The 27380-nt window shown below is 39.4% G+C and overlaps 1 protein-coding gene across 3 annotated transcripts; it reads right to left on the minus strand.

Annotated features, from left to right (window-relative positions):
* Nucleotides 1-397: 397 nt before the first annotated feature.
* On the minus strand, nt 398-18281 carry klhdc8a.S (kelch domain containing 8A S homeolog). 3 transcript variants are annotated; one of them, XM_018248262.2, is made up of 9 exons: nt 17986-18281; nt 15469-15642; nt 12974-13026; nt 10826-10872; nt 7594-8012; nt 7185-7349; nt 4551-4766; nt 3893-3994; nt 398-2677 (listed from the first exon to the last, which is right to left on the minus strand). In XM_018248262.2, the coding sequence occupies exons 5-9, from the start codon at nt 7967-7969 to the stop codon at nt 2484-2486; spliced, it is 1053 nt and encodes a 350-aa protein (XP_018103751.1). In that variant the 5' UTR covers nt 7970-8012; nt 10826-10872; nt 12974-13026; nt 15469-15642; nt 17986-18281; the 3' UTR covers nt 398-2483.
* Nucleotides 18282-27380: the final 9099 nt, after the last annotated feature.

Consider the following 27380-nt stretch of genomic DNA (forward strand, 5'->3'; position numbering starts at 1 on the left):
AGCTACTTTTTTGGTCAGGTGATCTCTGAGGCAGCTTAGAGAATATCATAAAATGGGGGCTCAAGGGAAAATATGTAAAAGGACAATATTAAGTTAAATATATATTCCAGTTTGGTAAGATTTTTAAATGCTACAAATGTGTTATCTTGCAAGGCCGTTGCTGGTCACTAGATGGCAGGCCAGACTACACCGCGACTGATCAGCTCTTCAATGTTCAATCAATAACACCTTTGATATGACTGCAATTCATGAGATAACTCAGATCTAACCATCCATAGCCTCTGTACATCTTATCAAATGTTCATTCCTCAAAAAAAGCAAGGATCATTATACAGCTGAATTGTTTTCAGACATTGCTTCACATTTGATTGCAATTAAAACACAGTCTGTACTTTACTGTCATTGGCATCACTTTATTATTAGGAAGCACGGTGGCAGAAAGAACAGCTAAGACATTATCATTTGCTTGTGACCTAAATCTAGTTTTTCAAACCAGGACAAGTGCATTAATCACACAGACACAAGCTGCTGTATAAATGCATGGTGACACACACTCATGTTTTATTACCCACTGAGATCCATGTAATTATACTCGGGAAGATGTATTCAGATGCACTTGCTTATTTAAATACTGATTTATAATAACCGGTTTCTTATAAAATTTTTGTTTTAAAAAGTTTTCTTTAGATAAAAGAAGAAAAACAGTGCACCATATGGTCTAATGATAACAGATATTGCCCTTGACTGTAACATACCATTCTTTCTATTGATCCTGTATATAACACATTCTGAGCTATTGTTGCTCCTGGACAGTGCTGAATGGGTTGTCCAGGGCTACCACATCAAAAGACCTGTGGCTATGGCAACTCCCCAAACGGTAGTTTATTCTCTGCATTCTATCCTGCACATTAATATAATTAGGCAAATAATGTTCTCAATAAATCTAAGAAAAGGATGCCCCCCGAACACACTTCCATTTACTCTATATTGGTAGCAGTATATACTGTATATATGCACATACTTCTTTTATCACCTACCTCTAGTCAGGGCCCAATTCATGCAAACCTATGAATGTAATAAGGAAGGGAGAGGAGTAAGACAATTCTCCACTACCTTATAGTACACTGGTAGTGACATTGTCACAAAGTTATCTCTGTTTGAATGATGTGCAAATTAAATATTTATGTAATATTTGCTTTGTTGTGTGTTATTTGCACACTGCCCAGTAGCTCTACAGGGCAGGGACTTCCTTTCTATCGTGTCTCTTACAACATTGCATTTTATCTATGTGTATATTTTTATTTGTATATGTTTGTCCTCTCTGTGTGTACTTTTCTATATTGTAAAATTATACAGCACTCCGTACACATATATATTTATTGTCAGAAAAAGTCATATCTTATATGAAGATTATTTTCATCATGTAACGTCTAGATAGTAGTAAATGACAAATGAGTATACGTTTATCTCCTCTACAGTATTAAAAACATTGTGTTTTATCGCTAATTTCACACAGGACAGTTTCATTGTAGCCATATTTCTGCCCTGGATTCCACAATCACATGTACCAAACTGTGAAAAGGAGAACTGTAATTAAAAAGGGAGGGGTACATACAGTTTCTCCTTTCTATGTATGCAGATACATATCATTCTTGTATATGAACACTTCTCTGTATTGCTTTACTAGGTACTCCAGACTATACTGTACTTGTATTATATAAGCACGTTGTTTTGTTCTGACACAAATCCAGCCATCTGTAAACACATGAAATCTTTGAGCCTTGATCTTATGTAACCATAAATACTGCCCCATTGCTCATATAGTATAAACACTCTACTCCCATTCTCTGCATACACATTTACTATATTGATTTCTTTCTTTATAATGACTGCACCAGGGCATAATGTTCTGCTCCTATTTACTCAGTTCCATGGCCCAAGATTTTGCACAGGCAGCTGATATTGCACACCCATATACACATTCACCAAGTATACTCTATTGTACATACACCCACGCATATGCCATGACAATGCTCACCAATGCTGCTGCACACTGTTGAGTAAATTTCATCAGGCATGGTAGTAGTATAGGCATGGTAGTAGTAAAAATGTGCACATCACATTTTTTTACAGATGGCTGGATTTGTGCAGTACAAGTACATTTCAGAGGTATCCCTCTTTGAAGGCCATTGTTGGATAATATAAATACAGTTTTAACAAAATATGCACGGGTATGCATTACTTGGAAGAATGTAAACTGTAACTCTCTAAAATGTTGCCAGTTATAATACAGAATTACGTGTATTTTGTGTGCTACATTTTAGCAGGCCTGAAATATCCACATTGATACCCTGCACATTTTACTGAGATCCTGCTCATAAACACCAATCCTGCCCTGCCTATAGTAATACACTACTCAATGTATATACTGTAACTGTATACATTAAAATATGAAAACTAAGATACAAAACAGTTACAAATTTTCAGGACTCTACCAAACTTAGCATTTCTACAGCAGAACTGGGACCCTGGTTGACCCCACCAATTGCATACAATCTGTTCTTTAGGACAATGCAAGCAGAAGCACAGCGTGGAGTAGGCATTGGATTTATACTCTCCCATCGGCTCTTCACAGGATGAAAGACTTCTGCTGTCTCCAGGACTGAGGGCTGGTTACCTGTATGGCACAGACACAATATTAAAGAATTTAGAATTAATGGGAGACATACTTCAGTCTGGATCCCCCTTAAAGGGGGTGTTCACCTTTAAATTAACTTAAGTGTAATGTAGAGAGCAGCTCTCCAGGTTGCAATCCAAGCATTTTGGTTGCTAGGGTCCAAATTACCCTATCAACCATGCATTGATTCAATTTGAATCAGAGACTGTAATATGAAGATTGTCTGAATAGAAAGGTGAGTAATAAAAAAGTAGCAATAACTATAAATTTGTAGCATTAAAGAGCATTTTTTTTTTAGATGGGGGCAGTAACCCCACAGTGTATTATTTGAAAAAGTGTCCCTGGATGTAATGCTGACCTATCCATTCAAAGTAGCACAGTGGAACTCATTGGCGCCATCTTTGGTATCTTCGGATCCTTTTCTTTCCCTTCAGTAATTTACAAAGCTTTCTGGCTCAAACTGCGCATGCAGAAAAAGCTCAGTGTCAGCAGTCCCTTAGGGTAAAGACACACAAAGCTACTAGTAGCAGCTACTTTGTCATGGCTACAAAACACCAGAAAATACCCTGCCACAGGCAATGATGAGAATTGCTTCAGCTAAAACACACGTAAAGACAGTTATCAGTAAATTATCAGTATTGTTTATTTTTGTAGCCATGACAAGTAGCTGCTGCTAGTAGCTATGTGTGTCTTCACCCTTAGTGAAGAAAACAAATAAAACTGAAGATGATGTCCATGAAGTCCACAGCACTACTCTGAATGGACAGGTCGGTGTTACAGCCAGGTACACATTTTCAAGTAATAGGCTATTGGGGAAGAAGCAGGGAGGGGTGATAATGGATGTTAGTTCATGGGATCCTCTCTCTTTACAGGGGTTTTGTACTCCTTTAAATCTAACTTCTGCATATATTTGGGTTAACAATAAATCGTTATGGATTAAACCAGTGCTTAATTGCTGTTTAAATACAGCTACCCCTGTACCCATCTGCTGAAAACCCTAAGTAGATACATAGACTTTAGTGTGTCCTTCAGGAACTTAGCCTTAATCAGAAAACACAACAAATTTAAAAGCAGATGTAAAACAAAAAACCCCCCCCACTGTTTTATAGCCTAATAAGTACCTATTCAGCAAATCTGGCATACAGTATGACTTATTATATAACAACTCTATGCTACAAAAAACAACTAGTAAAACACAATAGGACCATGTCTTACCAAGGCCACCTGCCACAACAACTCTTCCATGAATTGAACCTGCAATAAAATCGGCTCTTCTTTTTCTTAGAAAGCAAGATCGCTCAGTCTTCATCCAGCCCCCTGAAAAAACCCAGAAAATATATCTATATGAGTTTGAATTCTCCATTACACTGATTCACAAGCAAAACCAACTACCTCTGCACTGAGACTTAACAATGCGGATCCACATACAATACAAATAACTTTATAGGGTCGATCTGCTGCACAGATGTATTAAGCATTTTTCCCCCAGAAGGCCACACAGTGTTTTATTCATATATGTAGCATGTAAACACAGTATTCAGTGATGCAAAAGTAGAGACAATGAATTATGTATTGTTTTCCAGCAAACTGATGATAAATAAATAAATCACACATATGAAAAATAAAGAGATATTGCCATTTAAACATCAATTACAATTTTGTTGTGTAAAAATGTTTTTTTGTGTGCTACCACCATTCATGCGGGTATGGTCTTAACATTTTTTGTGATAACATGGATGTGCTTTAAAGTGGGTGTGGTTTTAAAAAAAAAGGAGACAAAAAAGATAAAAGTAGTAAGTTGAAAAAATTAAATAGGAAGAAATACAACTTGGTCCTACTTGATGAATTTCACCATTTACAAGTTTGAACCAACCTTGCTCCATATCAAATATATCCACTGTCTTCGTGAATTTTGGTCTGCGGTAGGTACCCCCTTGGCGCAGGCCTCCAAGGCTGTACAGAGATCCCTCACTGAGCACATATCTGGAATATGCCCTCTTATTGGGAATGCTTGGAAATTTCGTCCAGGAGCGTGTCTCAATGTCAAATACTTCAAAGGCATTAACTGCATATTTGGCCTGTCTTCCGCCTGTGAGAATATATGCATCAGTGAGAGACAGCTTGAATCATTACTGCCACTGGCAGAGGTACTAAGGGGAGGATGTACATCTGCTATATATCTCTGAACTGTCCTACAGAATTTAAAATTAAATCTGTCAGAAAAAGGAAGTAACAGCAATCCATTTGAATAATTGCTGGCATATATACTGCTTCTATTTGTAGCTTGTTACATAAAAAGTGCTGCAAACATAAACCTTTCAATTACGTATGGGAAGCATTCATATGTCTAGTATTTATATTAAAACAAACAAAGGAAAGCATTTATATTAAATATTTATAATATATATATAATACACAAAAGCCATGAATATCCTGTAAATTATATCCTTATAAACGGTGAGTTCTGATGTCATCAGTTATAAACGGTGAGTTCTGATGTCATTTCAGTCACATGACTCATTGAAATTTGTGTATTATAATAAATAAAGTACCCCCAGTTGTAAAATATGAGGATATTAGAAGTTACGTCGGAGTTCCATGACCTGTATAAAAACACTCGGCCTTCGGCCTCGTGTTTTTATATGGTCATGAAACTCCTCGGTAACTTATAATATCCTTATATTTTACAAGAGGGGGTACTTTATTCACTATATATAGCATTTTAAATGAGCTGAGCAGCTAAACCAACGATGACTTAAACTGCCCTGTTACAATTTAGTTGTGAGCCCATTCTTCCGGCACAGATTTTTAAAGGAACAGTAACACCAAAAAATGAAAGTGTATAAAGTAATGAAAATATAATATGTACTGCTGCACTGCACTGGTACAACTGGTGTGTTTGCTTCAGAAACACAACTATAGTTTATATCAGGGCTGTCCAACTGGCGACCCATGGGACCCCCCCTTGTGTGGCCCCCCACCTACCTGCTGTGTTTGCTTACCATGTGTAAGATTTAAATGGTATCACTACAGAGATTAACTGGCCCTTGCATTGTTTAAATCTCAAATTCAGACTAATCCCCTGTATTGTACTGTTCACACCAGAGACCCAGACTGAAATTGCCCACATTGTTCACCTGTTCCCACTTTATACAAAATGGTAATGGGGCACCGTATGTAGTACATATTAGAGTGGTCCTGATAGGTTTCCCTGTCTCTTGCTCTGTTCTGCCTTCCATATGTTCCCTGTGTGTGCCATGCTCTGCCTGCCTTAAGGGTATGTCTTAATATGACAACTTTTTTCACATATTAGTGATAAGTGATATCTCTGCAGTGAGCACCAACCATTTGGCTTTTTGGAGTGCTTCCACGATTAATGTGGATATGATCTTGTGCTAACATGGGTGTGGTTTGAAGTGGGTTTGGTTTAAAAACAGGGAGTGCTCAACACTGGCTTCCATTATTGGCCCTCCACTATGTAGGCTGGAAAAATCTTGACCCTCGGTACCACAGAAGTTGGACAGCACTGGTTTATATAAACAAGCTGCTGTGTAGCTATGGGGGCATCCATTCAAAGCTGAAAGAGGAGAAAAGGCACAGGATACACAGCATATAAAATATAAGCTCTGTAGTATACAATGGGACATTTGCTATGCAGTAGCATGTTTATATAAACTATATTTGTGTTTCTGAAGCAAACACACCTGTACAACCAGTGGAGGGGAACAGTACATTATATTGTCATATCTTTAAAACACTTCATCATTTGCTGTTACTGTCATTTTTACTTGATGGACATGAGATTTATATCAACTATATTGCAGAGATTTATTTCAACTAGGTTTATAATCCTTTATCCGGAAACCCATTATCCAGAAAGTTCAGAATTACAGAAAGATTGTCTCCCATAGATTTCATTTCATCCAAATAATCCACATGTTTAAAAATGATTTCCATTTTCCCTGTAATAATAAAACAGTACCTTGTACTTGATCCAAACTAAGATATAATTATTCCTTATTGGAGGCAAAACCAGTCTATTGGGTTTATTTAGTGTTAAAATGATTTTCTAGTAGACTTAAGGTATGAAGATCTAAATATCCATTACCTGGAAAACCCCAGGTACCGAGCATTCTGGATAAGAGGTCCCATACCTGTACTAGATATAAAAGAGCAGTGGAGTAACTATAGAGGAAGCAGACCCCGCAGTTGCAGGGGGGCCTGGACTGTGGTGTCTGCTTCCTCTATAGCTAATAAAAATCCCCATCTTTCCCAGCCACTGGGGCAGAAAGGGGGGTGAAAGTCGGGGTGGGAGTAGGTGTAGGCGTGGTGGAGGCAGGGCGCAGGTCGGGCAGAGGCATGACAGGAGGATTTTTGCAGGGGGGCTGGCGCACTCCAGTTATTTAGTAATGAAGATGGCTAGGGAGCACTGAGAGAAAGGATGCTAATGCAGATGTGAAATTTGCTCTCTGATGGGTATTATAACACTGAAAATAATAAAGCTTACCCAAAACATAAATCTTTGTCCCACGCAGAAAGGAGGTTGCACCATATCTAGGTGTAGGCATTGGAGCAAAATGAACCCAAATATCTTTCAGCATATCATACTGCTGTAAGAAACAATGTGGTCGTAGATCTGAACCCATCCCACCAGCTGCATACACCCTGCAGTCTTAAACAAGACAGAAAAGGCTTATGTTATCTATATTCCAGTGACACAAAAGAACAAAAAACATACATCAAATTTAAAGCCACACTGCAAAGGTAGATTTGTGTTCCATGGAAGGAGGTGGGATGACTGTGAACCTTCCTACTGCAGTGTGACACTAAAACACTGTACATAATCAGGAAGTTTTGTTGTATATTGGAAAGAGTGACAGCTGTTTTGGCAGAATTCTGGGCATAGGAACCTTTACCTCTAACGCTGACAGATATTCCCATTGCAGGCTCACGAAGAGAACTCTTCTTCTTCCATTTTCCTTCATCAATGTTGTATACTTCCACCACTTTCAATGGGGTTTGGTTCTCTCCAACTCCCCCCACCACCATGATCCTTTTGCCCAGTGCTACCACTGCAACTCCAGCACGTGAAGATGGCATTGGTTCTAGGCTGCTCCACCGGTTGGCTTCTGGAGAAAATACTTCAAAAGTATTCATTGGGTTTCCTGCATCATCACAGCCTCCAACAGCAAAAATTTGACCTCCCGTTTCTACTAGGGAGCAGTACACACGTGGGCTTTGTAGCGGTGCCAGTGTTTGCCAGTAGAAGTCTTTGGCGCAGGGCACCTCCATGCTGGATCATAGAGGCACAATAAATTCATCTGAGGGTTGCCATCTTTGGGGAAAAAAATGGAAAATAACTGTGAGAGAATATAGCTACTGCAGGACCTCTGTGTCAGTTCAGTACATATGTAACTTCATGTACACCCTGCTGATTGGATGTTCAGACTCTCTTAGAAAAACACTTCAGCCTTTTTCATATAAGTCTATTTCAGTAATTATAATTTACACTAGTCTTAATTTTCTCTAAAAAGTCAAGTCTAAACATGTCAATACTACAGCAAATTGCGATAAAGCAGCAGTTCATTTCTTTTATTGGCTTAGGTCTATTAATTGTTCAGTATTTGTCTATGTCCCCGTTTAGGTAATAGCAAGGTAAAAAAATAATCAAGAGTTACCATAGTATTTTTTTGGGGGGGGAGGAGAATGTTCACCCTAACTTCCATCCTAACTGAGCTTCTGGTTGCCATACTATTTTTTTTGGGGGGGGGAGGAGAATGTTCACCCTAACTTCCATCCTAACTGAGCTTCTGGTTGAGCCCCTTACATCACTGCTCTTGTTTAACCAAGGGAGGCCAGCCCACATTTTGGCTTTTTATTTACTGCATCATGAAAAGTATAAAAGTATATTAAAGTATATATAAAAAGTATATTACACAGAATGATTATCTGTGGCCTGTGGAGACACAACTTTATGGGAAAAATAACAAGTGCTTGTATGTAGTAGGGTACTTAAGAGAAATGCCATTAGGGCCCCAACTGCAAGCAGCAGCTGCTGCAAGTACATTTTCTTTGTGGAAAGAAGTGGTTGAAAGCTGAGCTCTAGGGTGTAATTTGGTGAAAAGCCTAGGCTCCCATAAGGAGTGCAGGATTGGATTTTCTGGGTAGTAGAAAGTATTTAATATATGGATGGATCCTAGAGCTAGTACTAGTATTCCAGTGTGCAGTTACCCCCACGTGCAAGATGTAATATAATCCATCCATATACCCACAGGCAAGTGGCGTATCTAGAGGAAGCTGACCTTGCAGTTTGCCAGCCAGGTCTGCTTTAGCTAATAAGTTAAAAAACCCTTCTCAGTCACTCTCTTACCTGCGGCAGGGAAGGAAGGTGTAAGTCGGTGCAGGGAGTGGGCTGAGGCAGAGTGGGAAGTGGGTCAGGAGGATGGGGATCAGAGTACGCTGAGCCCCTCTGAAGGGTTTTTGCAGGGGTGCCTGGCTCACTCTTGTAAAGTAATATACACTGAAAGGTGTGTTGAAGAAAGAATATAAAAGAACCATTGCTAAAACTAGCACTGTCTATGAGTCTCCAATGTTCCATAAGCACAAGAGCACTATTCCAATAATTCATGGATTTATAAAACAAATATTGCTACACCTTTCCTTGATAAAAAAAAATTAACCTTTTTTTATATCTCTACTATTAAACTAAATACATACCTCCCAACATTTTGGAAATAAAAAGAGGGACAAAAAAGTTGCTGTGCGCAGTGCGGCAATTTTTTTTTGACCATGCCCATTTTTGTGGCCACACCCCCTAATTACCAAGTTTACACAGGTGTCTGATTGCAACAGGACTCACTTCCCCTAGCAGCTTTTAAAAAGATAAGATAAAGATTTTGTCTTGATATCTCTAAAAATGGACGTTTGTCCGCTGTGAATGTTCTATGAAATGAAGAGATTTAAAATACTAACCAGATTTATAGTTTGCCATGGTTCTGTGTGTAAATCACAGTCATGCACAAAAACGTATTACTTTAGGTTGTATATTTGACTGTCAGAGAGGTGCAAATGCCCCCCCACACAGTGTAACGTTAACCCTTGTAATCAGGCCCGGATTTGTGGCGAGACCACAAAGGCCCAGGCCTAGGGCAGCAAATTTCTAGGGGCGGCATGCCGCCCAGCTGCTCTATAGAGACATCGGAGATGCACAGCTCCCCAGGGCTCCAGTGTGCCTGCCCTCACAAGAGCGCTGTGGGCAGCAGGCAATAGGACCACACGGCCTAGGGGCACCCGCCGCTGAAATCCGGCTCTGCTTGTAATTAACACAGTAAATAATGCATTTTAAAATAAAGGCAAGCCCTGTGCTTATATACTATGAGTATTTGGATAAGTTGCTTTAATACATTTTCCTGATTTTCAATTTTCCTGTAAAATGGAGGTTCTACTGTAACAATAAAATGTTGGCCTGCTTTGGATTGCTGCACTTACAGTTTGCAAGGATCAGTGACCACACCACTATAAATTTTAGGCTAGTAAAGGGTAGAGTTATGGTCAAATACATAGTAACAATAACCACACAAAATAAAAAATGTTGGCCAATGGCAAACAACCTCAAAATATTGCTGCCTATACCATTCTAAAAGTTATATTAAAGTCATAGGCAGCGGTGCAGTTTTAGGTCCCCGCAGCAAAATCATTTTAGTGCCCTACTGAATAATACATTTTTCATAAACACATACTAAAACTGCTTCTGTCAATACCACACAGGGCCCAACCAGCAATCACAGGGTCTTCTTTATTTATACTCACGCCCCTGCTATGATAACAAAAAGAAAAGGTTTGCATACCATTAGCTTTTATAGGATTGGAGGTTAACTGATATTGCATGTGGATGGCACCTCTATACTGGGTGGTTGAACAAAAAACACGATAAAAGCTTGTTACTTAGCAACTGCCTCCCACATAAACTCTCCATTTAGCAAGCAGATCAAGACCAGAGTGGTCTAACAGGGTTTTCAAACACTTGCATACACATGTATCAGTATATATATATATATATATATATATATATATATATATATATATATATATATATATATATATATATGCACACATACTTATGCACACATATGCATGGCAGCAGCTTACCTGCAACATAAGTTCACTTCCCATGATAGATGTGCATTTGTAGATGCCTGCAATATAAGAATATAAGAAGCACAGGAAAGAAATTGTAAGAAAGTATGGAAAATCTTAAGGCTACAAGCCCATCTTCAAAGACTTTATGTTCCACTGCTTGTCCTCCTTATACATGGTTGCAGTGGTGTAACAACCCTGCGCCTCCGGGAAAAATAATGTTAGGGGCCCATGTACAGTAGCTCCTTCCCAGGTTCTCCCTCCACCTGCCTGCTGGTTTGTGTCCCCCACTCTCTGCCTGCTCACACCGGATTAGGAAAGAAAGCGGCTGGGGGGGGGGACCCGGGACCCCTGCAACTGTGGGGTCTGTTTCCTATAGTTATGTCACTGTAGGGTTGCCATTTTTGTGGAAAAAAATACCAGCCTTCCTGTACCTGTAATTTTACCTTTCTTCCCTATTAATAGCATTGGCATCAAGCATAATTTTTACCAGATGGTGAAATAGCGGCCTGGAGACAACCCTAACCATATGCATTAGAAGTTTGAGGCCCATGGCACTGCTGGATGTGGTTGCAAAAACATTAATCAAATATTCCAGAGAGGGACAGTCAGAATTGTGGTGAAAGAACACAGTCAGTGGAGAGATGTAGATAGTGTTTTGAATGCTATACTACTGTATAGCATTATGTAAAGTAAAGTTATGTTTCAGTTATTCTTTACAAGGAGTCATTCTCCTTTGAAAAAAACTTTTAGTATGATGTACAGCAGGGCTGTCCAACTGGCGCCCCCCCCTTGTGTGGCCGCCACCTACCTGCTGTTTGCTTACCATGTGTGAGCTTTAAATGGTATCACTACAGACATTAACTGGCCCCTGCATTGTTTATACCTCAAATTCATACTAATCCCCTGTATTGTTCACACCTGTGATCCCCCTGCATTGTTCAGATCCTAAAGCCCTGTACTGTTCACACCTGAGACTGAGACTGAAACTGCCCACATTGTTCACCTGTTCACACTTTATACAAAATGCAAATGGGGCACCAGCACTGTGTCACTGTATGTAGACTATTTTAGACTGGTCCTGATGGGTTTCCCTGTCTCCTGCTCTGTTCTGCCTTCCCTATGCTCCCTGTGTGTGCCATACTCTGCCTGTGTGTGCCCTGCTCTGCCTGTGTGTGACATACGTTGCCTGCGTTTGACATACTCTGCCTGCATGCAACATACTCTGCCTGCGTGTGACATGCTCTGCCTGTATGTGCCCTGCTCTGCCTGTGTGTGCCCTGCTCTGCCTGTGTGTGCCCTACTTTGCCTATGTGTGACATACTTTGCCTGTGTGTGCCCTACTTTGCCTGAGTGTGACATACGTTGCCTGAGTGTGCCCTGTTCTGCCTGTGTGTGCCCTTCTTTGCCTGTGTGTGCCCTGCTCTGCCTGAGTGTCTCATACTTTGCCTGTGTGTGCCCTGTTCTGCCTGTGTGTGCCCTTCTCTGCCTGTGTGTGCCCTGCTCTGCCTGTGTGTCCTACTTTGCCTGTGGAACATAAGTCGGGTATTTGTTCTGGGGGTTTGTTAGCATTTGAAAATAAATTATTGTTAGGGGGGTGTTTAATCATGTGCTGAGGGTGCTGTGTTATCCACGGGGGATGAGGAGGTATATGGATTTAAGGGTACAGGTATATCTTAATATGACAACTTTTTTCACATATGAGTGATAAGTGATATCCCTGCAGTGAGCACCAACAATTTGTTTTTTTGGTGTGCTACCACCATTAATATGGACATGGTCTTGCAGTAACATGGGTGTGGTTTAAAGTGGGTGTGGTTTTAGGGAGTGGTCAACACTGGCTTCCATTATCAGCCCTCTGCCATGTAGGCCAGAAAAATTTCGGCCCTCTGTAACCCAGAAGTTGGACAGCACTGATGTACAGGATTATTCTGAGACAATTTGCAATTGGTATTCACTTTTTTTATCTGAGGTTTTTTAATTATTCAGCTTTTTATTCATTAGTTCTCCAGTTTGGAATTTTAACATCTGGTTGATAGGGTGCAATTTAACCTAGAACTAGGCATTGGTTTAAAGAGAGACAGCAATATAATTATGAGATGGCCTTAATAGAAATACAGGTAGTACAAATTAATAATAACAATAACATTAAAATTGTACCCTCTCAATGAACTGGGTTTTCAGCTGCTGGGGTCAGTGACTTGATTTGAATGCTGAAAAGAATCAGAAGAGAAAGGCAAATAGTAAAAAAAAATGAATTAAGACCAATTGAAATGTTCCTAAGAATAGGCCATTCTATAACATATCAAAAGTTGACCTGAAGGCAAACCACACTTTTAAGTGTATGGTGTTGGTTTTGTCAAAATCTTATTTTCAGATCTGAAAGGAAATGTGAAGTTATTAGTGAGAAAAGGAATCTTGGAAACTAGGTTCTGTCAATTTAAAACTTATTTTGAAGTAGATACGTTAGTAATTTGTGAGTTCAAAACAAGTGCAAGGTGTCCAAATTTTTAGCCACACTTGTATACGCTGTTTTGTGTGTTTTTTTAATTTTATAGTCCCCAACTACAATTTCCTCCATGCAGTTGAGTTGGAAAGCGTGTGCTATGTCTACTAAATGGAAGCCTACATTTGATATCAATTAATCTTCGAATTCGATTTGAGTTTTAAAAACTCGATTTGAGTTTTTTCTCTGTTAAAAACCTGAAATGTCAGGGAGACTGCAAACAATTCCAAATTGATCCCAGCACGTCTCCCATTGACTAAAACAGCAATTTGGCAGGTTTTATGTGGCGAATAGTCAAATTTGAGTTCAAAGTATGTTAAGTTTTTAAAAAAACTTGAATCGAATTTTAACGATTCCCTAGTCTAATTTGACCGTTTTGTCCATAAAAAACTCAAACATTTGAATTCGAAATGCAAATTTTCAAATTGACCCTTGAAAAATCTGCCCATAAATGTGAGTTTCCAAAATGAAATTCAAAGAGAAAGTTTTAATAGAATGGTATTATTGCTTGTAGCACAGACGATAAGAGGTGGTTTGAGACTGTAAAGGGAAACTGATATACAGGTCATTTCACTTCTGCTTGAGGTCCTAAGGGACTAAAATATGCCAATACTGATTTATTTGGTGTCACTTCCTCTAGACTTAGTCTATATATAGATTTAGAAGCACATTACCTACATAAATATATACCAATGATGTACAAATGAATTCATTATGCCTACCTCCCTCTTGGATAATGTATTATTAATAAAAGTTGTTCTATTCCCATCTACCACCTGGGACTGAATAGGCAAAGTGTAACTGTGTCACCAGCAACATTACCCTGGAATGCAAATGGAAAACAGATACATATATATCATCATGGCAACCAGAGGTGTGCCGAAATGGATCTGACCCAGTTACTGCCCACTGCTGCTCTTAAGACTTCTCTGGAGGGTCCGTACTTTAACATCTGTGGCTCCCAGCACCATCATATATAGGGCAGACAGACTGCTTTTTATTTGTTTGTGAAAGTATAAAAATAAATACATTTGGATCGATTATAACGATACACAGAAGTGGACTGAATTACTAACAATAACCTACAATATCAATAACAATAGCCAACATATCAGTTGCATGAAAGGGTATAATATGACCCCCCCCCCAGCAAAAACTATTCCTGGGTCCCCAGCAACATTTGTGGAACTGGAAATTCCCCATGTGCCTATACATCTGTTAGAACTGGTACAGGATTTGGTGATCTAAACCAGAATCCCCTATTTTCCGCAGTTGTAGAGTCAGTTCCTGCTATTTACTACTCCACTGGTTGCATGCAAGGGCATTGAAAAACTGTCTACACCAAAAAGTAACAGTATTAAATAAACATTTGGATTAATACTACAATATATTATGGTTGACGGCAAATAGGGGTTGTTTTGAAGTCAGTTCTCCTTACAAAATCCCAGCATTCCCCAACAACCTTTGGTTGTAGTTCAGTAATTGTTCCAACCATAATTTTACTATCCTTGATATACATTTCCAGTTAACTGATGCCAACTCCACGAAGAATGGATTTTTTTCTATTGCATTGTTTTCTAAATTTGACGAAACTCTAGAAACAAAATACTTTTGACAATACCGTGCAAGATAAAAAAAGATAAAAAAGAATCTGGCAGAGAGCAGTTTACTTTATCTAAGTTTGCAACTAGCATAGACTTCAATTTAGAATAATAAAATTGAAGTCTGACCGAGTGCAGGAATTACAGCTGGATAGAACATTCTAAATACAATACATAGGTCTAAACGAGTTATTAATGATGTGGTGGAAGGGTAAACACTTACATTAAACCCTACAAATACATTTGGTCGTCTGCCAGGTTTTTGTTGGACTGTAAGCTCTGCTTTTAATGTGTCTCATATCACCTCGTATGATTGCTGCACTTTTCAGTGAAAGCAAATGCAGATGTATTCTGTACATCTCAGTCAGGGGAATATTAGCTAATAGTCCTAGTAAAAAATTGTCAGTATCATAATGCTGGGCACCATTTTTACAAGGGTTTTAACATGTTCTGTTCTGGAGACTGGGAGCCATCCAGTGGTGGGTAATATATCGCCCTGCAGTGGAAAGGTTAAAGCTTCCCAGAAGCCCTAAGCATTCTGTACTCACCCAGGGATTCCGTGATGCAAGCTTAGGGAAGTCCAGCTAGAGCAGCTCTTTGCTTGCTTATCTCCTGCATCCTCCTGTAGAACTACCCTGCTGTTGCTGCTGCTTTCACTCTCTGTCTGTCCCTCTATCCCCCACATGGCTGCGCAGTACAGTGTGGGTGTTATCCGCTCCAGCCTGTGGGAGAGGGGAGGGGAACTCAGCTGGGATTGGAAGAGATCTGAGACACACAAAGATGTCAGATGAAAAAAAAGTAACCCTTTTGATGTCATGATTTCGACTAGAATTAAAAAGTCCCCTAGGGTGATGTGAAAGCCCTGTCTCCTGCAGAATGAGCTGGAGCGCCTGAGTAACCCATTCCTTCCTATTCTGAATATTTTATTTATCTCACATTCTACTCAGTTCGGAATAATTTTGGACTAGCGTAGCCATTGCTGGCAGACAGAAAAAGAAAGAACAGTAATGTATGTGTGTGTGTGGGGACGACAAAGCAGAACAATAGAACAGGAGGATAGGAAACCAGGAATGGGAAAGGGGGAGGCATACTGCTGATAAAAGACTGAACATGAAGAAGATAGCAGGATTACTAACCAGGATGCAGTAGGTGCACACTGAAAAAAAAGGTGAGAAGCGAAAGCATCTCAAGCCCCCTCTGTTCAGCCCCAAGTCTTAGCAACACGCAGCTCCTAGCAATATGCAGAGAGCAGAGGTTTGCTATCCCCAGCAGCTGCATTATGTGGAACAACTGCACATACCCTCCCCACAACAGTGCAAATTGCATCAGTGCCAAAGGCAAACTCTTCCTACTCTAGAATGCATCGGCCATCAAGTTTCCTTGTATAGTCAGTCATGACCTACAAACCATTGCAGGATTGGACCTGAATACAACAGGAAGTGATGCTGCACACTGTATCTCTTTTGGGTGCCATAAGTGATAATGCCCATTATGCTTTTCCTCATCGCTTCATTAGCAGCTCTGGTCCAATGCCATATTGATACTGGGTTTGCTTATTACCTCCTAAATGGTAACTCTTGCTTTTTTAACTTGTGTCTATATGAAAAAATAATAAAGTATATGGAAATAAAAAATCCCATCAGCTCACTGCCTAAATCTGTGGGGTTCCAACTGTGTGCAGGATGGCCTAAAGTAACCTACAGTCCTGCCTATGAACTCTGAAAGAGTTTCACAGCAAAGGCAAAGTGGGGTGGTGCTCAACAGAAAAAATGAGATCCACTGTTAACAAAATAAAGTATATGCAAGTATATAATATAAAGTATAGTAAATGATATAATAAAGTATAATTGTAATCTCATAGTAATACAGAGTAATAATCCAGCAGACAATCAGGAATCTGCCTATAGCTACAGGTGAGACTTATGGCAGCAGCATAAGTGATAATAGTCACATAATAATAGTCATGACCAGGCCCGGATTTGTGTAAAGGCCACCAAGGCCCAGGCCTAGGGCAGCAGGATTTTAGGGGGCGGCATGCACTGGGAATGAGCAGGAGATAGGATAGATTTTAAAATCTTCCATGCACAAATCCCCATTGCTCTGGTCCTGATGATGAAAATCTGAGCGATTAAAATGGAGGGATCGGGGGCGACGAACGTCAGCAGGCCTAGGGGTGCCCTCTATGTAAATCCAGCCCTGGTCATGACACGAGTGCACTGACAGGGTCCAGGTTATTATCATATACAGTGAGTGCAGAGCTGAACCCCCCTCCCCCCCAATTTTGGTCCCCTAGTCTCATGGGGCAGTCTTCCAAATTTTTGCAGGTTCTTTTTAAATTCCAGGCACACAAGCACAGTAAGCATTCAGTGGCACCATATGGTGTGTGTGTGTGCATGCGCAGGTAGCATTTAGCAACGCATGTCACAGGGGTCTCACAAATTTCTCTTTTTCTAGATTAACAGCTCTGTGAATGGAGGAGCCATTTTGAGCATTTTGCCACCTTCCCTGGGCTGGATAGCAAGCTGGCAGCAAATAAACCAGTGATCTTTTACTGTAGCTTCCACTAGAAAAGATAATAATGCACCAGGAACCAGCATTAGTTACATGCAGTCTTTCCCATGTCCTTATTCACTATTGTGCCAGATCATGCAGATAGCTGCAACATGACCAGAAGTCTGAGCCAGCTCAGCAAAAAGCTCCAGCAACTATACAGTCCTGGTTACCAAGGCTCATTCAGCCATTCAGCAGTTCTTAGCAGCACAGTCCTCTGGGATATTGGCCTAGCCTAGTAGCACAGCATCAGAGGAACATGAAACTGGCTTTTGAAATCAGGAGCAGTGCACTCTTTGAAATGTTGGCTTTAATGAAACCTATGCATCTGATGGGAAATTGCAAAATGCAAAGGAAATGCATTGTTGGCTTTTTTTTTAATTTTATGTATCAGCTGGTTATAAGAGGCAGGGTAGAAAAGGGTCCAAAAAAAGAAAACAAAATAAGAAAGTTCTTGAATGAAGGCATGAACACTAAAGCCCTTAAACTAGAAATAAAGGAACTTCAATACTTACATTTGAATTTAATTGGATGCAGCCAGGGCCAGGGTTTGGCAAGTCAAAGACAAAAAAGGGAGAAAAGGGAAGAGAAATTAAAGAAAAACCTTGGTTAAGAAAGTTCCTTGTATATGTAAGTTGTTACTTAGAAAAGTGTCCACAAACAAACAAATACATAGAACTTATTGTGGAGGCACAGGGGGTTATTTGCAAACACTGCATGCTTAATTGAGTGTAGTTGCCAATAGCAACCAATCAACAATTCATTCAACAGTCTACTGCAAGTTAGATGAAAGCAGGAAAGACATGATTGGTTGCTACTAGCAACAGGCCCTAATAATCCCACTTTTTTGTAAGTTAACAAGAAAACTAGGACAAATTGGAACAACCTATGCTAGCTTCTACATGTATTGAAATTTCTGTTAGGAGAGGTTCATCGTTATATAAAGGAGCTGGTTTTCACCCTTGTGACTGAAAAGGAAGAGCCTACAAATGTGAACAATAAAATTCACATTTGGTTTCTTATACTAACAATGATTGCCCCATTTTATATAACCTTGCAGTAAAGATAGATAGATAGATAGATAGATCTTATTTTGACCCAAAGTGATAGATATCTGAAAACTCTCAGTCAAAACATCTACAGTAAATGATCATAGCATATGGGATGGTTACTGCACACTCCTTTTATATGCAAACATTTCAACAGTAGTGTCCCTTTAAGAAAAAACATGAATCTAGGTCACAAAGCACAACTGTTTCTGTTTTGCCACTGAAAACAGCCCACATGTACTGACATTGCATGTTTCAGTTGAACAGGTAATTGCTTAACTGCCTTAATAGCTGCATCTTGCTGGATTTAAGACATGTGCTGTATAACTTGTTAAATGGCAGGATAAATCAGCATTTTGTTAAATGAAAACTATACCGCCCCCTTTTTGACATGACCTCATTCATGTGGGGGTATGTTATAAATGTTCATAAATAACATTTGAAAGTCCAGAAATAAACAGTCTCGTTGTGCTTTCTGGGACCAGTTCCAATGCAACCCCTCCCTCACCTTGTTCCATTGTGAAGTGATGGATTCTGGGACTTGAAGTCTCTCTGCTGTCTACAGTGGGTGGTGCACTTCAAGTACAAGAGGGACTTCAAGTACAAGAGCAAGACAATATCACTTAACAATGGAACAAAGTGAGGGATGGGTTGCGTTACAATGTGAGCCAAAGTGAGATAGGGAACTGCTCTTATTGAGCAGAGATAGACTATAATAGTTTATTCACCATCTGTGGAATCAGCTACGTCTATGTTAAACTGGCCATAGACATGCAAATTATCTCTTTGTGCGACAAACGCTCATTCGTTTCAGTCTAGCAATCTACCATTAACCATTCAAGTAGGAAAAATAACAAATCAGATGATGTTCTGCCCATTAATTGAAAAACAGCAATCATACAAAAGTCATGACCTACAAATAGCAGTGACCCACTGATATTGTCAGATATACGCAGAGATCTTATCGGTAGCTAATAATGTTTTAACCTGTTCGAATGTTGGAAAATCATACAAATCTTTGTTTTGTACAACTGTATCTTTACATCTATGGCAAGCTTTAAGGTGGCCATAGATGTTAAGATTTTTCTCTCCCTAATGACCAATTTTAGTGCGATCCATTGAATCTGTCAAATTATAGTGAGGTTAGTGGGCACTGAACTCTTGTGCATCTAACAATTTTTTGTGCAACATTGGTCAGAAAATCAATCAGTCAGGTTAGAAAATTTTCAGTGTTCACAATGAAATTTATCCATTGTCCGATTGTTTGCAGAGCCAAGCAGGCAGCTACCCACAGTTTTCCTGGCCTCAACTAGACAATATTGGTTGAAATGGTCTTTTTAGTTGATGGACAAATTATACATTTAAACAATTGTTTCAGGATAAGCTTGGTCTTACGATAACAAAGAGATCTTTTAAAAATCTTAACGTCTATGGCCACCTTTTTACATAAGTGAGTTCATGTCAAAGGAGGTATATTTGCCTTTAGGTGTTCACTTAAAAGGGCTGGGAGCAAAGTTACCTATGGAAATAGAACATACAGTGGGTAAATTACAAAAGGGTCCCCCTTTGGTGAATCAGAACATGTAATCATGGGTATATGTAATGCCCAAGAAAATCATTTGCACATTAAATAAACCTAATAGGCTGGCTTTGTTTCCAATAAAGTTTATATCTCAGTTTGAATCAAGAACAAGGTACTGTTTTATTATTACAGAGAAAAAGGAATTCATTTTTAAAAATGTGGATTATTTGATTATATGTGTAATAAATGGCTGCTGAGCAGAGCTATGATAAAAAAGAATTATATTGTAGCGCAAGAGTTAAAGCCCACCGGATAAGCCCTCCCCTGTAGCTTCAGCAATATTATTCAGGGATTATCTGAAGCTTTTGTTGTATTCCTGAGGCTCTGACCGTTTAATTGAAATAAATCCGTTAAGGGACATATAACCATCTGTTCAAAAACGGAATTCTAAATCTGCTTTAGGGGTTTCCGTTTTTACCATCAACCATTTTACTCTGGGAAAATTTGGTGAAATAAAATCACTGGCCAGCTAATGTCATTAGCATGAAAGCTAAATCCAGTCTTTATATGATTCTTACTGTTCTAAGTCAGGAGTGCCCATACTTTCCTATGCGAGGTCTACTTTTAGTTATGATTTCCCATTATGATCTACATCCATAAAACGTTTGCTAGCATTCTGTTTCATGGAAAATATTACTTATTTATGAGAAAACGTATATTGCTATATTTATTTCTATCTCTTATGTAACCGTAGCATAAAAATATCCGATTTAGACAAGCTGTTTGTTGAGTGTCTTGAGATCTACTGATCACCGGCTAAAGGTCCACTGGCAGATCCTGACCTATCTTTTGGACACCCCTTGTTCTAAGTATATGAGAATATTTCTTGGAAGAGCATTGCCATATATTTAAATTTGCTTTTACCTGCATGCAAGGGGTTTTGTGCAACAGTTACCCTGCTACAGTTCTAAAATATCCAGGACTGTAAATAAGCACTCACTCCCAAATGATGTTCACGGTGGCTCTTCTTATCTCAAGATTACATGTCATCTTAGAAATATAATAAGATGCCATACCTCACCAAAATTGATAGGGCATGAACAATTATGAAAAACCTGCATTTTTACAAGTATGAGATCTATTTTGTGGAATGTTTGGGAACTGGGCGTTTTCAGATAAGGCATATTTGCCTGGAACACCTTTCATTATGGGTACTAAAATTATTTAAATCTTAGAAATTGTTCATAGGTTTGTTGATAAGAGTCTTGCTAATAAAGCAAGCAACACAAAACAACGACATTAATGCCTCTACAAATATAGTTTGGTTTACCTAGATCAGTGATCCCCAACAGTAGCTCGTGAGCAACATGTTGCTCTTCGACCCCTTGGATGTTGCTCCCAGTGGCCTCCAAGCAGGTGCTTCTTTTTGAATTCATGGCTAAAAGGCAAGCTTTAGTTGCATAAACAACAAGCATAATGCCAAACAGAACCTCTTGTTGGCTGCAAATCCACATAGGGGCTACCAATACACAATCACAACACTGGAACACTGGAAGCCCCAGGATCTTTTTGCATGCTTCTGTTGCTCTCCAACATTATTTTATACTTGAGTGTGGCTCATGGGTCAAAAAGGTTGGGGACCCCGACCTAGATAAACACCTTGCCAACACAGGCAAACTAGGGCCACACATGCTGGAACTACCTGATCTGTATAACCTGTATCCTAAATCTATACAAGATGGAAACACAAAGATGACTAGACATACTAGAAATACAACCTAAAATTCATGTAACCCCCAGTGTTCCCAAAACACACTCTGGATGTGATTTCACTCTTGATGTCACCTCAGACATCAACATTACAGATTCAGTGAAACAAGGATGTACAGCCACAATACTAATACAACAGGACCTCTAATTCTAACAGAGCAAAGTCTTATATACTCATGAGGGGAAAATGAGAAATGTGTGGCATGGCAACTACTCCAGAACTAGCATTCCTTCATGTAAGGTGCCCAACATGCTGAACAACTAACTGACCCCAAAAGTAAACAAAACCCCTAACATGACACTCTCAGATCATGTAGTTTGTTTAAAAGCATGTCGTATTAAATACAGCTCCAGAAAAACACAAGGCAAGAATAGTGACGATAACCGCTATGGGGCAGCCAATTAAGGTAAACAGAGTGGACATGAAACATATAAATATACATGAGCATACTCTGCACTACTTTCTTGCTGGGTAACAAGTACCAAACCCTCTTCCTACAAGCAACCACACAGGGCAGCTTCAAAAACATATTGCTAGTTTGTAAAAGTGATTCCTATGCTGAAGAAATACCTAGAAACCTAATTTAAGATGTCATTTAAGAACCATTGTATTATACTGCTTAACTTACTTTGATTCAGTAGTTGCTATAAAACTAGGTGCACCCAATTAGACCAGCAAATGTTAGCCCCCACAGGGCTACATGCATAGGTAATACCAAACCAAAAGTTACTGCAGCTTTCAGAGATGATCTTTTCAGGCTCAGACCAGACAGCAGATATTAAAATAAGTTTGAGGGGCTTACTTCAACCCCAGCATGGTTGTAGCCTAGGGTTTGCACCTTTGTTTGTGGTTAAAACCAGACAAATAGGTAGGCTAATGGCGTCAGATGCAGGGTAGTGACATTGGGGGGTAGCTCAGTTCTAACTGGCACAGTGTGATTGTGTTTTGGAGTGGAGTCACGCCATTAGCATGGTAATTTTTTCACTCAGGTGCAATTAGGTGGATTTCTGGCTAGTTTTCTAAAACCAGGATGTCCATTTCAAAACCAGTAGGATGGTAAATTGTTTACCAGATTATTAAGCATGCATATACTACCCAATTCAGAATTGCAGCAAACTTTAGTAAAAACCCAATGTTAGACTAATGCAAAGTATGCATGCTGTAAGGCATAATGAAACTTGCAGCTTGTATACACATATAGTCGGGTGTCAAACATTTAAAAAACCCTTACAGGAGAACCCTCCATTAGAAAAGCCCCATCTACTACCCTAGATAGTACCCCCTCCCTGCTTTCTACCTGCATAGTGCATTATTCCAGAAAGTGTCTCTGGCAGCATGCCCACTTATTTATGCAGAATAGTGCAGCGGAGCTCATGGGTGCCATCTTCCGGGTCTTTGATCTTCTTCGTCTCTTCTTCCTTCCTTAACTGCAAAAGCATACCACTTGTGTATTCACTTTTATTAAGTGTACAGAGTAAATGAAATTGTTTCATTACCAGACCAAGGCCATCACAGCCTTTTAGCAGTAAAGAAGCCCAAAATATAATAGGAGAAACATGTTTAGACAAATACATAAAAGCATCTAGTAAAGATGTAGTTAGGTTGAAAAACGTTAGGTTGAAAAACATTAGGTTAAAAAAAAAAAAAAGACACGTCCATCAAGTTCAACCTTTTAACTCCATTTTAACCTGCCTAACTGCTAGTTGATCCAGAGGAAAGCAAATAAAAAAAACATCGGACTAGTCCCTGGATCAACTTGTACGATGAGTTATCTTCCATAACCCTGTATTCCCTCACTTGCTAAATAGCCATTCAACCCCTTCTTAAAGATATCTAATGTACCAGCCAGCACAACTGATTCAGGGAGAAATGACTCATCTTCAGAGCTCTTGCTGTAAAAAAAAACCCTTCCAATATTTAGCAACAACCTCTTTTCTCCTAATTGGAATGGGTGCCCACATGTCAACTGGAATTACCTACTAGTAAATAAAGCATTAATTATTTGTTGTTTTTCATATCTTCCTTAAAATGATACCTGGGTATTCTAATTTTTCCTGGTATTTACTATGAACTGCTTTAGTTTGTCGTGACTTGTGAGAAAATACCAGGGAAAAAGAGTCAAAAGCCATAACGTCACACTGCTTCATGAATAAAATGGATCCAGAACACTAGTCATTTTAACTGTAAAGGCTAGCAGGACATTTTCACTGGACAACTCCATGTCATACTTACCTGGATAGCCCCCGCCCCAGTGCTCCCATCAGAATGACCCCCCCCCCAAAGCTTTAAAAGCCCAATCCCACTCCGGTGACTTTTTTCCCTTCTGGCCCAGCTATTTTGTTATGGTCCAGGATAAATACAAGTTCCTTAGTATTAAAGAGATGGGGAACTACACTAGGTTATACATAGCTGGGGCATGTAGTATACTAGTGATGGGATTTTTCTTTCCCCATACTAAATCATCTTTTGCAGGTACCATGTTTTTGAGCTATTTCCAAGTGTGCTCGTGGTTGTTATGTGGTTGGAACACAGCTGTGCTGGTAAATAGTGGGAGTAAGACTATGGAGAAGCGTTACTCTGGGTTACTATCCACTTCTCTTTAAGTGGAGTTCTCTCCTTTTAGGTGGAATGGTCATGCTGGCTTCACTCCGTATCATTACTTTGGTGAGGCAGTGACTTACTCAGTGAGGCAACTTTAGGCGACTATTGAAAACGCATCGCCGCGTGTGCATTAGCGCAGGCGATTTTGCACTGTAGCCTATGGGGAAAAAACACTGAGGCAGTTCGCCAGGCGACAAAACCTCCCCGAATCTCCTCGTCTGGCCTTACCCTAAGGGTCGGGCCACACAAGCAGATTAGTCTCCCCATCGACAAATCTCATCTTCTTCAGGCGGCAATCTTCCCGAACTGCCTTCCCCAAGGGAAACTTCGGGCGACTTCGGAAAACGAAGTGCCGAATGTGCATTGCCGAGGCGATTTTCATTTTAGCCGGCGGAGGGCAGGCAGTTCGGGGAGATTGTCGCCCTGAAGAAGAGGAGATTTATCGCTGGGGGGGGGACTAATCTCCCCTGAATCTGCTCATGTGGCCAGACCATAAAGAGTGCCATTTCTTTTTCTTTCTCTGGCAGTCCATTTCCTCTGAAGAAATAGAGTTCACAGGTTTTCCACAAGGTAATTTCAGTCCACCTGTGGAGGTTTCATTTTTCTTAGTTTTCTCTGGTATAGATTACACTTGGCCAATTTTCCTTATGTGAGACAATTACCCTCCCATTTGGAATATTAGCTTGCTAAGGCCCGGTAAGAATGACATGGAGTTGTCCAGTGAAAAGGAAAGATTAGAACATACTTATCGTGATCTTCCTTTCATGGACAACTCCATGTCATAGTTCCCATCCCATTTTCAGCAGTTTCGAGAAGCTTATTACGAGACACCAGATAGGGGGATGGGGTTGGGGTTTTAAAGCTTTGGGGAGGGCCCTTCTGATGGGAGCACTGGGGCGGGGCTATCCTGGTAAGTATGACAGAGTTGTCCATGAAAGGAAAATCACGGTAACTATGATATAATCTTCCCTTTTCTTCCTTTTTACAATCCACTATAAAAAACATCTGTTTTTCCTCTTTCAATGTCTAGCTATTAAAAGCTAGAAAAGACAAGGTTCAACTAATCCAGCTGATGAACCTTACTCTAAATATTTGTACAGATTGACCAATCCAAAATTCGTAGACTCCACGGAAATTTAAACACCTGATTTCATGAGAAAACTACATATGCTTTTTAAGAGTTAGAGGCACTGTCAGATGAAGGTAAGGTTACAAAATAAATTTAAATCCTCTCAATTTAAGAAAGCAAATATTTTATAAAATAATCATAAACATTGCACCACTTGAAAAACTATTTTACGACTGCTTCAAGACCTATAGATGTCAGACTTTACTTTTTAGTCTTTAACAGTAAAGGAAACTATATTTCTATGTGCTGCTTAAAATAAAAGTTTAAAAAAAGACAGGAGATTTATTTCAGAGGAGGTGGTAAATGTTTATGAAAAGTATAAACTCAATAGACTCTCAGGAGCCAACAGGAATGTGTTTTCCCATTTTAAAACAGGCAATAAAAACGGTTTGCCAGAGAAAGGTAATTTGCTTTCAGCAGCCATAAGGATACCATAGTACGAAAAAGGTTAACTTGCTATTTTGCAACTGCTAAATCATTATTACCAGACTTAAAATAGGGATTTAAAGCATTCCTGTAAACCAAGTGAGATTTCTGGATAGCCTCACATGAGCACAGGACAGGGCTTTGTTACAATATTAAGATTCATAATTAAAGGAAAATTAACCTTACTATTATGGAATCTTGCAGACAACTTTCTAAATTTTAGTTCGGAAACAAGTACCTGTATATAATTGTAGAAAAAGTAAATACAAAAAAGTACCATGTAAACAGGTAGTTCACCTTAATAGTGAATTAGATACTGTACTTGTATTTCACATTTGCAATTGTCTTTTATGGTTTTAGAATAATTTACATTAGTAGCAGTTTGGAATTTCAGCAGCTCCCAGGTAGCAGTTTGCAAGTCAGGATATCTGGGAGAGGGCTTTTATAGAAACAATAACATGTAACAATAATAAAAATGTAGCCTCACAGAGGCTCCAGGGACAGTTACCATGACTACCAGACAGCTGAATAGGCAACAACTATACAACCACTTAAAATAAAAGTATAGAGAGACCCACAGCATACAAAGTTAAGCTTGCCATGCAGGGGCTGAATGCTGTTGACTTGTCCATGCCCACTAAGTCAATATCTGGCCAAAAAAATCTGCTCTGTTGAGCAGGTTTGGAAAATCCATTCAGGTTAGTTTTGCATAGGTAAATTGATGCAAATTGATTGTTGGCCTGGGGCCTAATGACATCACTATGAATTTGTCCGTGTACATCCAATTTAAATTGAATGATGCATTGTACTAATCAAGAGGATTGATATCCTCATAAGTGGTGGTTCACCTGTAAGTAAACTTTTAATTTGTTATAGAATGGCCAATTCTAAGCAACCAATTTTCATTGGTTTTCATCCAAAAAGCAAACGCTCTGTAAAGCTACAAATTTATTGTTACTTGCTATTTCTCATCTTTCTAGAAAGGTCCTCTCCTATTTAGATTCCAGTGTCTTTATTCAAATCAATGCATTGTTGCAAGGGTAATTTGGACCCTAGCTACCAGATTGTTTATAATGCAAATTGAAGAGCTGCTGAATTAAAGATAAATAACTCAAAAACCTTAAATAATAAAAATTTTAAATCAATTGCAAATTGCCTCAGAATATCAATATGTACATCATACTTAGGGGCAGATGTATAGGGGCAGATGTATAGGAATAATTGTTCGATCAAACGATTAAATCCTTCGAATCGAACGATTCGAAGGATTTTAATCCATCGATCGAAGGATTATCCTTCAATCAGAAAAAACTTGGAAAGCCTATGGGGACCTTCCCCATAGGCTAACATGGACTTCGGTAGCTTTTAGGTGGCGAACTAGGGGGTCGAAGTTTTTTCTTAAAGAGACAGTA

This window comes from Xenopus laevis, chromosome 2S (assembly GCF_017654675.1).
Source record: "Xenopus laevis strain J_2021 chromosome 2S, Xenopus_laevis_v10.1, whole genome shotgun sequence".
NCBI classification, from domain to species: Eukaryota; Metazoa; Chordata; class Amphibia; order Anura; family Pipidae; genus Xenopus; species Xenopus laevis.

What these genes read in the sequence shown, in the direction of transcription:
- klhdc8a.S (XM_041583112.1), bottom strand. Translation starts at nt 7,969, where the DNA reads ATGGAGGTGCCCTGCGCCAAAGACTTCTACTGGCAAACACTGGCACCG. An exon ending in AATATCTGTCAGCGTTAGAG is followed by an intron (nt 7,350 to 7,593) that starts GTAAAGGTTCCT and finishes GTCTTGTTTAAG; the next exon opens with ACTGCAGGGTGTATGCAGCT. An exon ending in TATATTTGATATGGAGCAAG is followed by an intron (nt 3,995 to 4,550) that starts GTTGGTTCAAAC and finishes GGGTTTTTTCAG; the next exon opens with GGGGCTGGATGAAGACTGAG.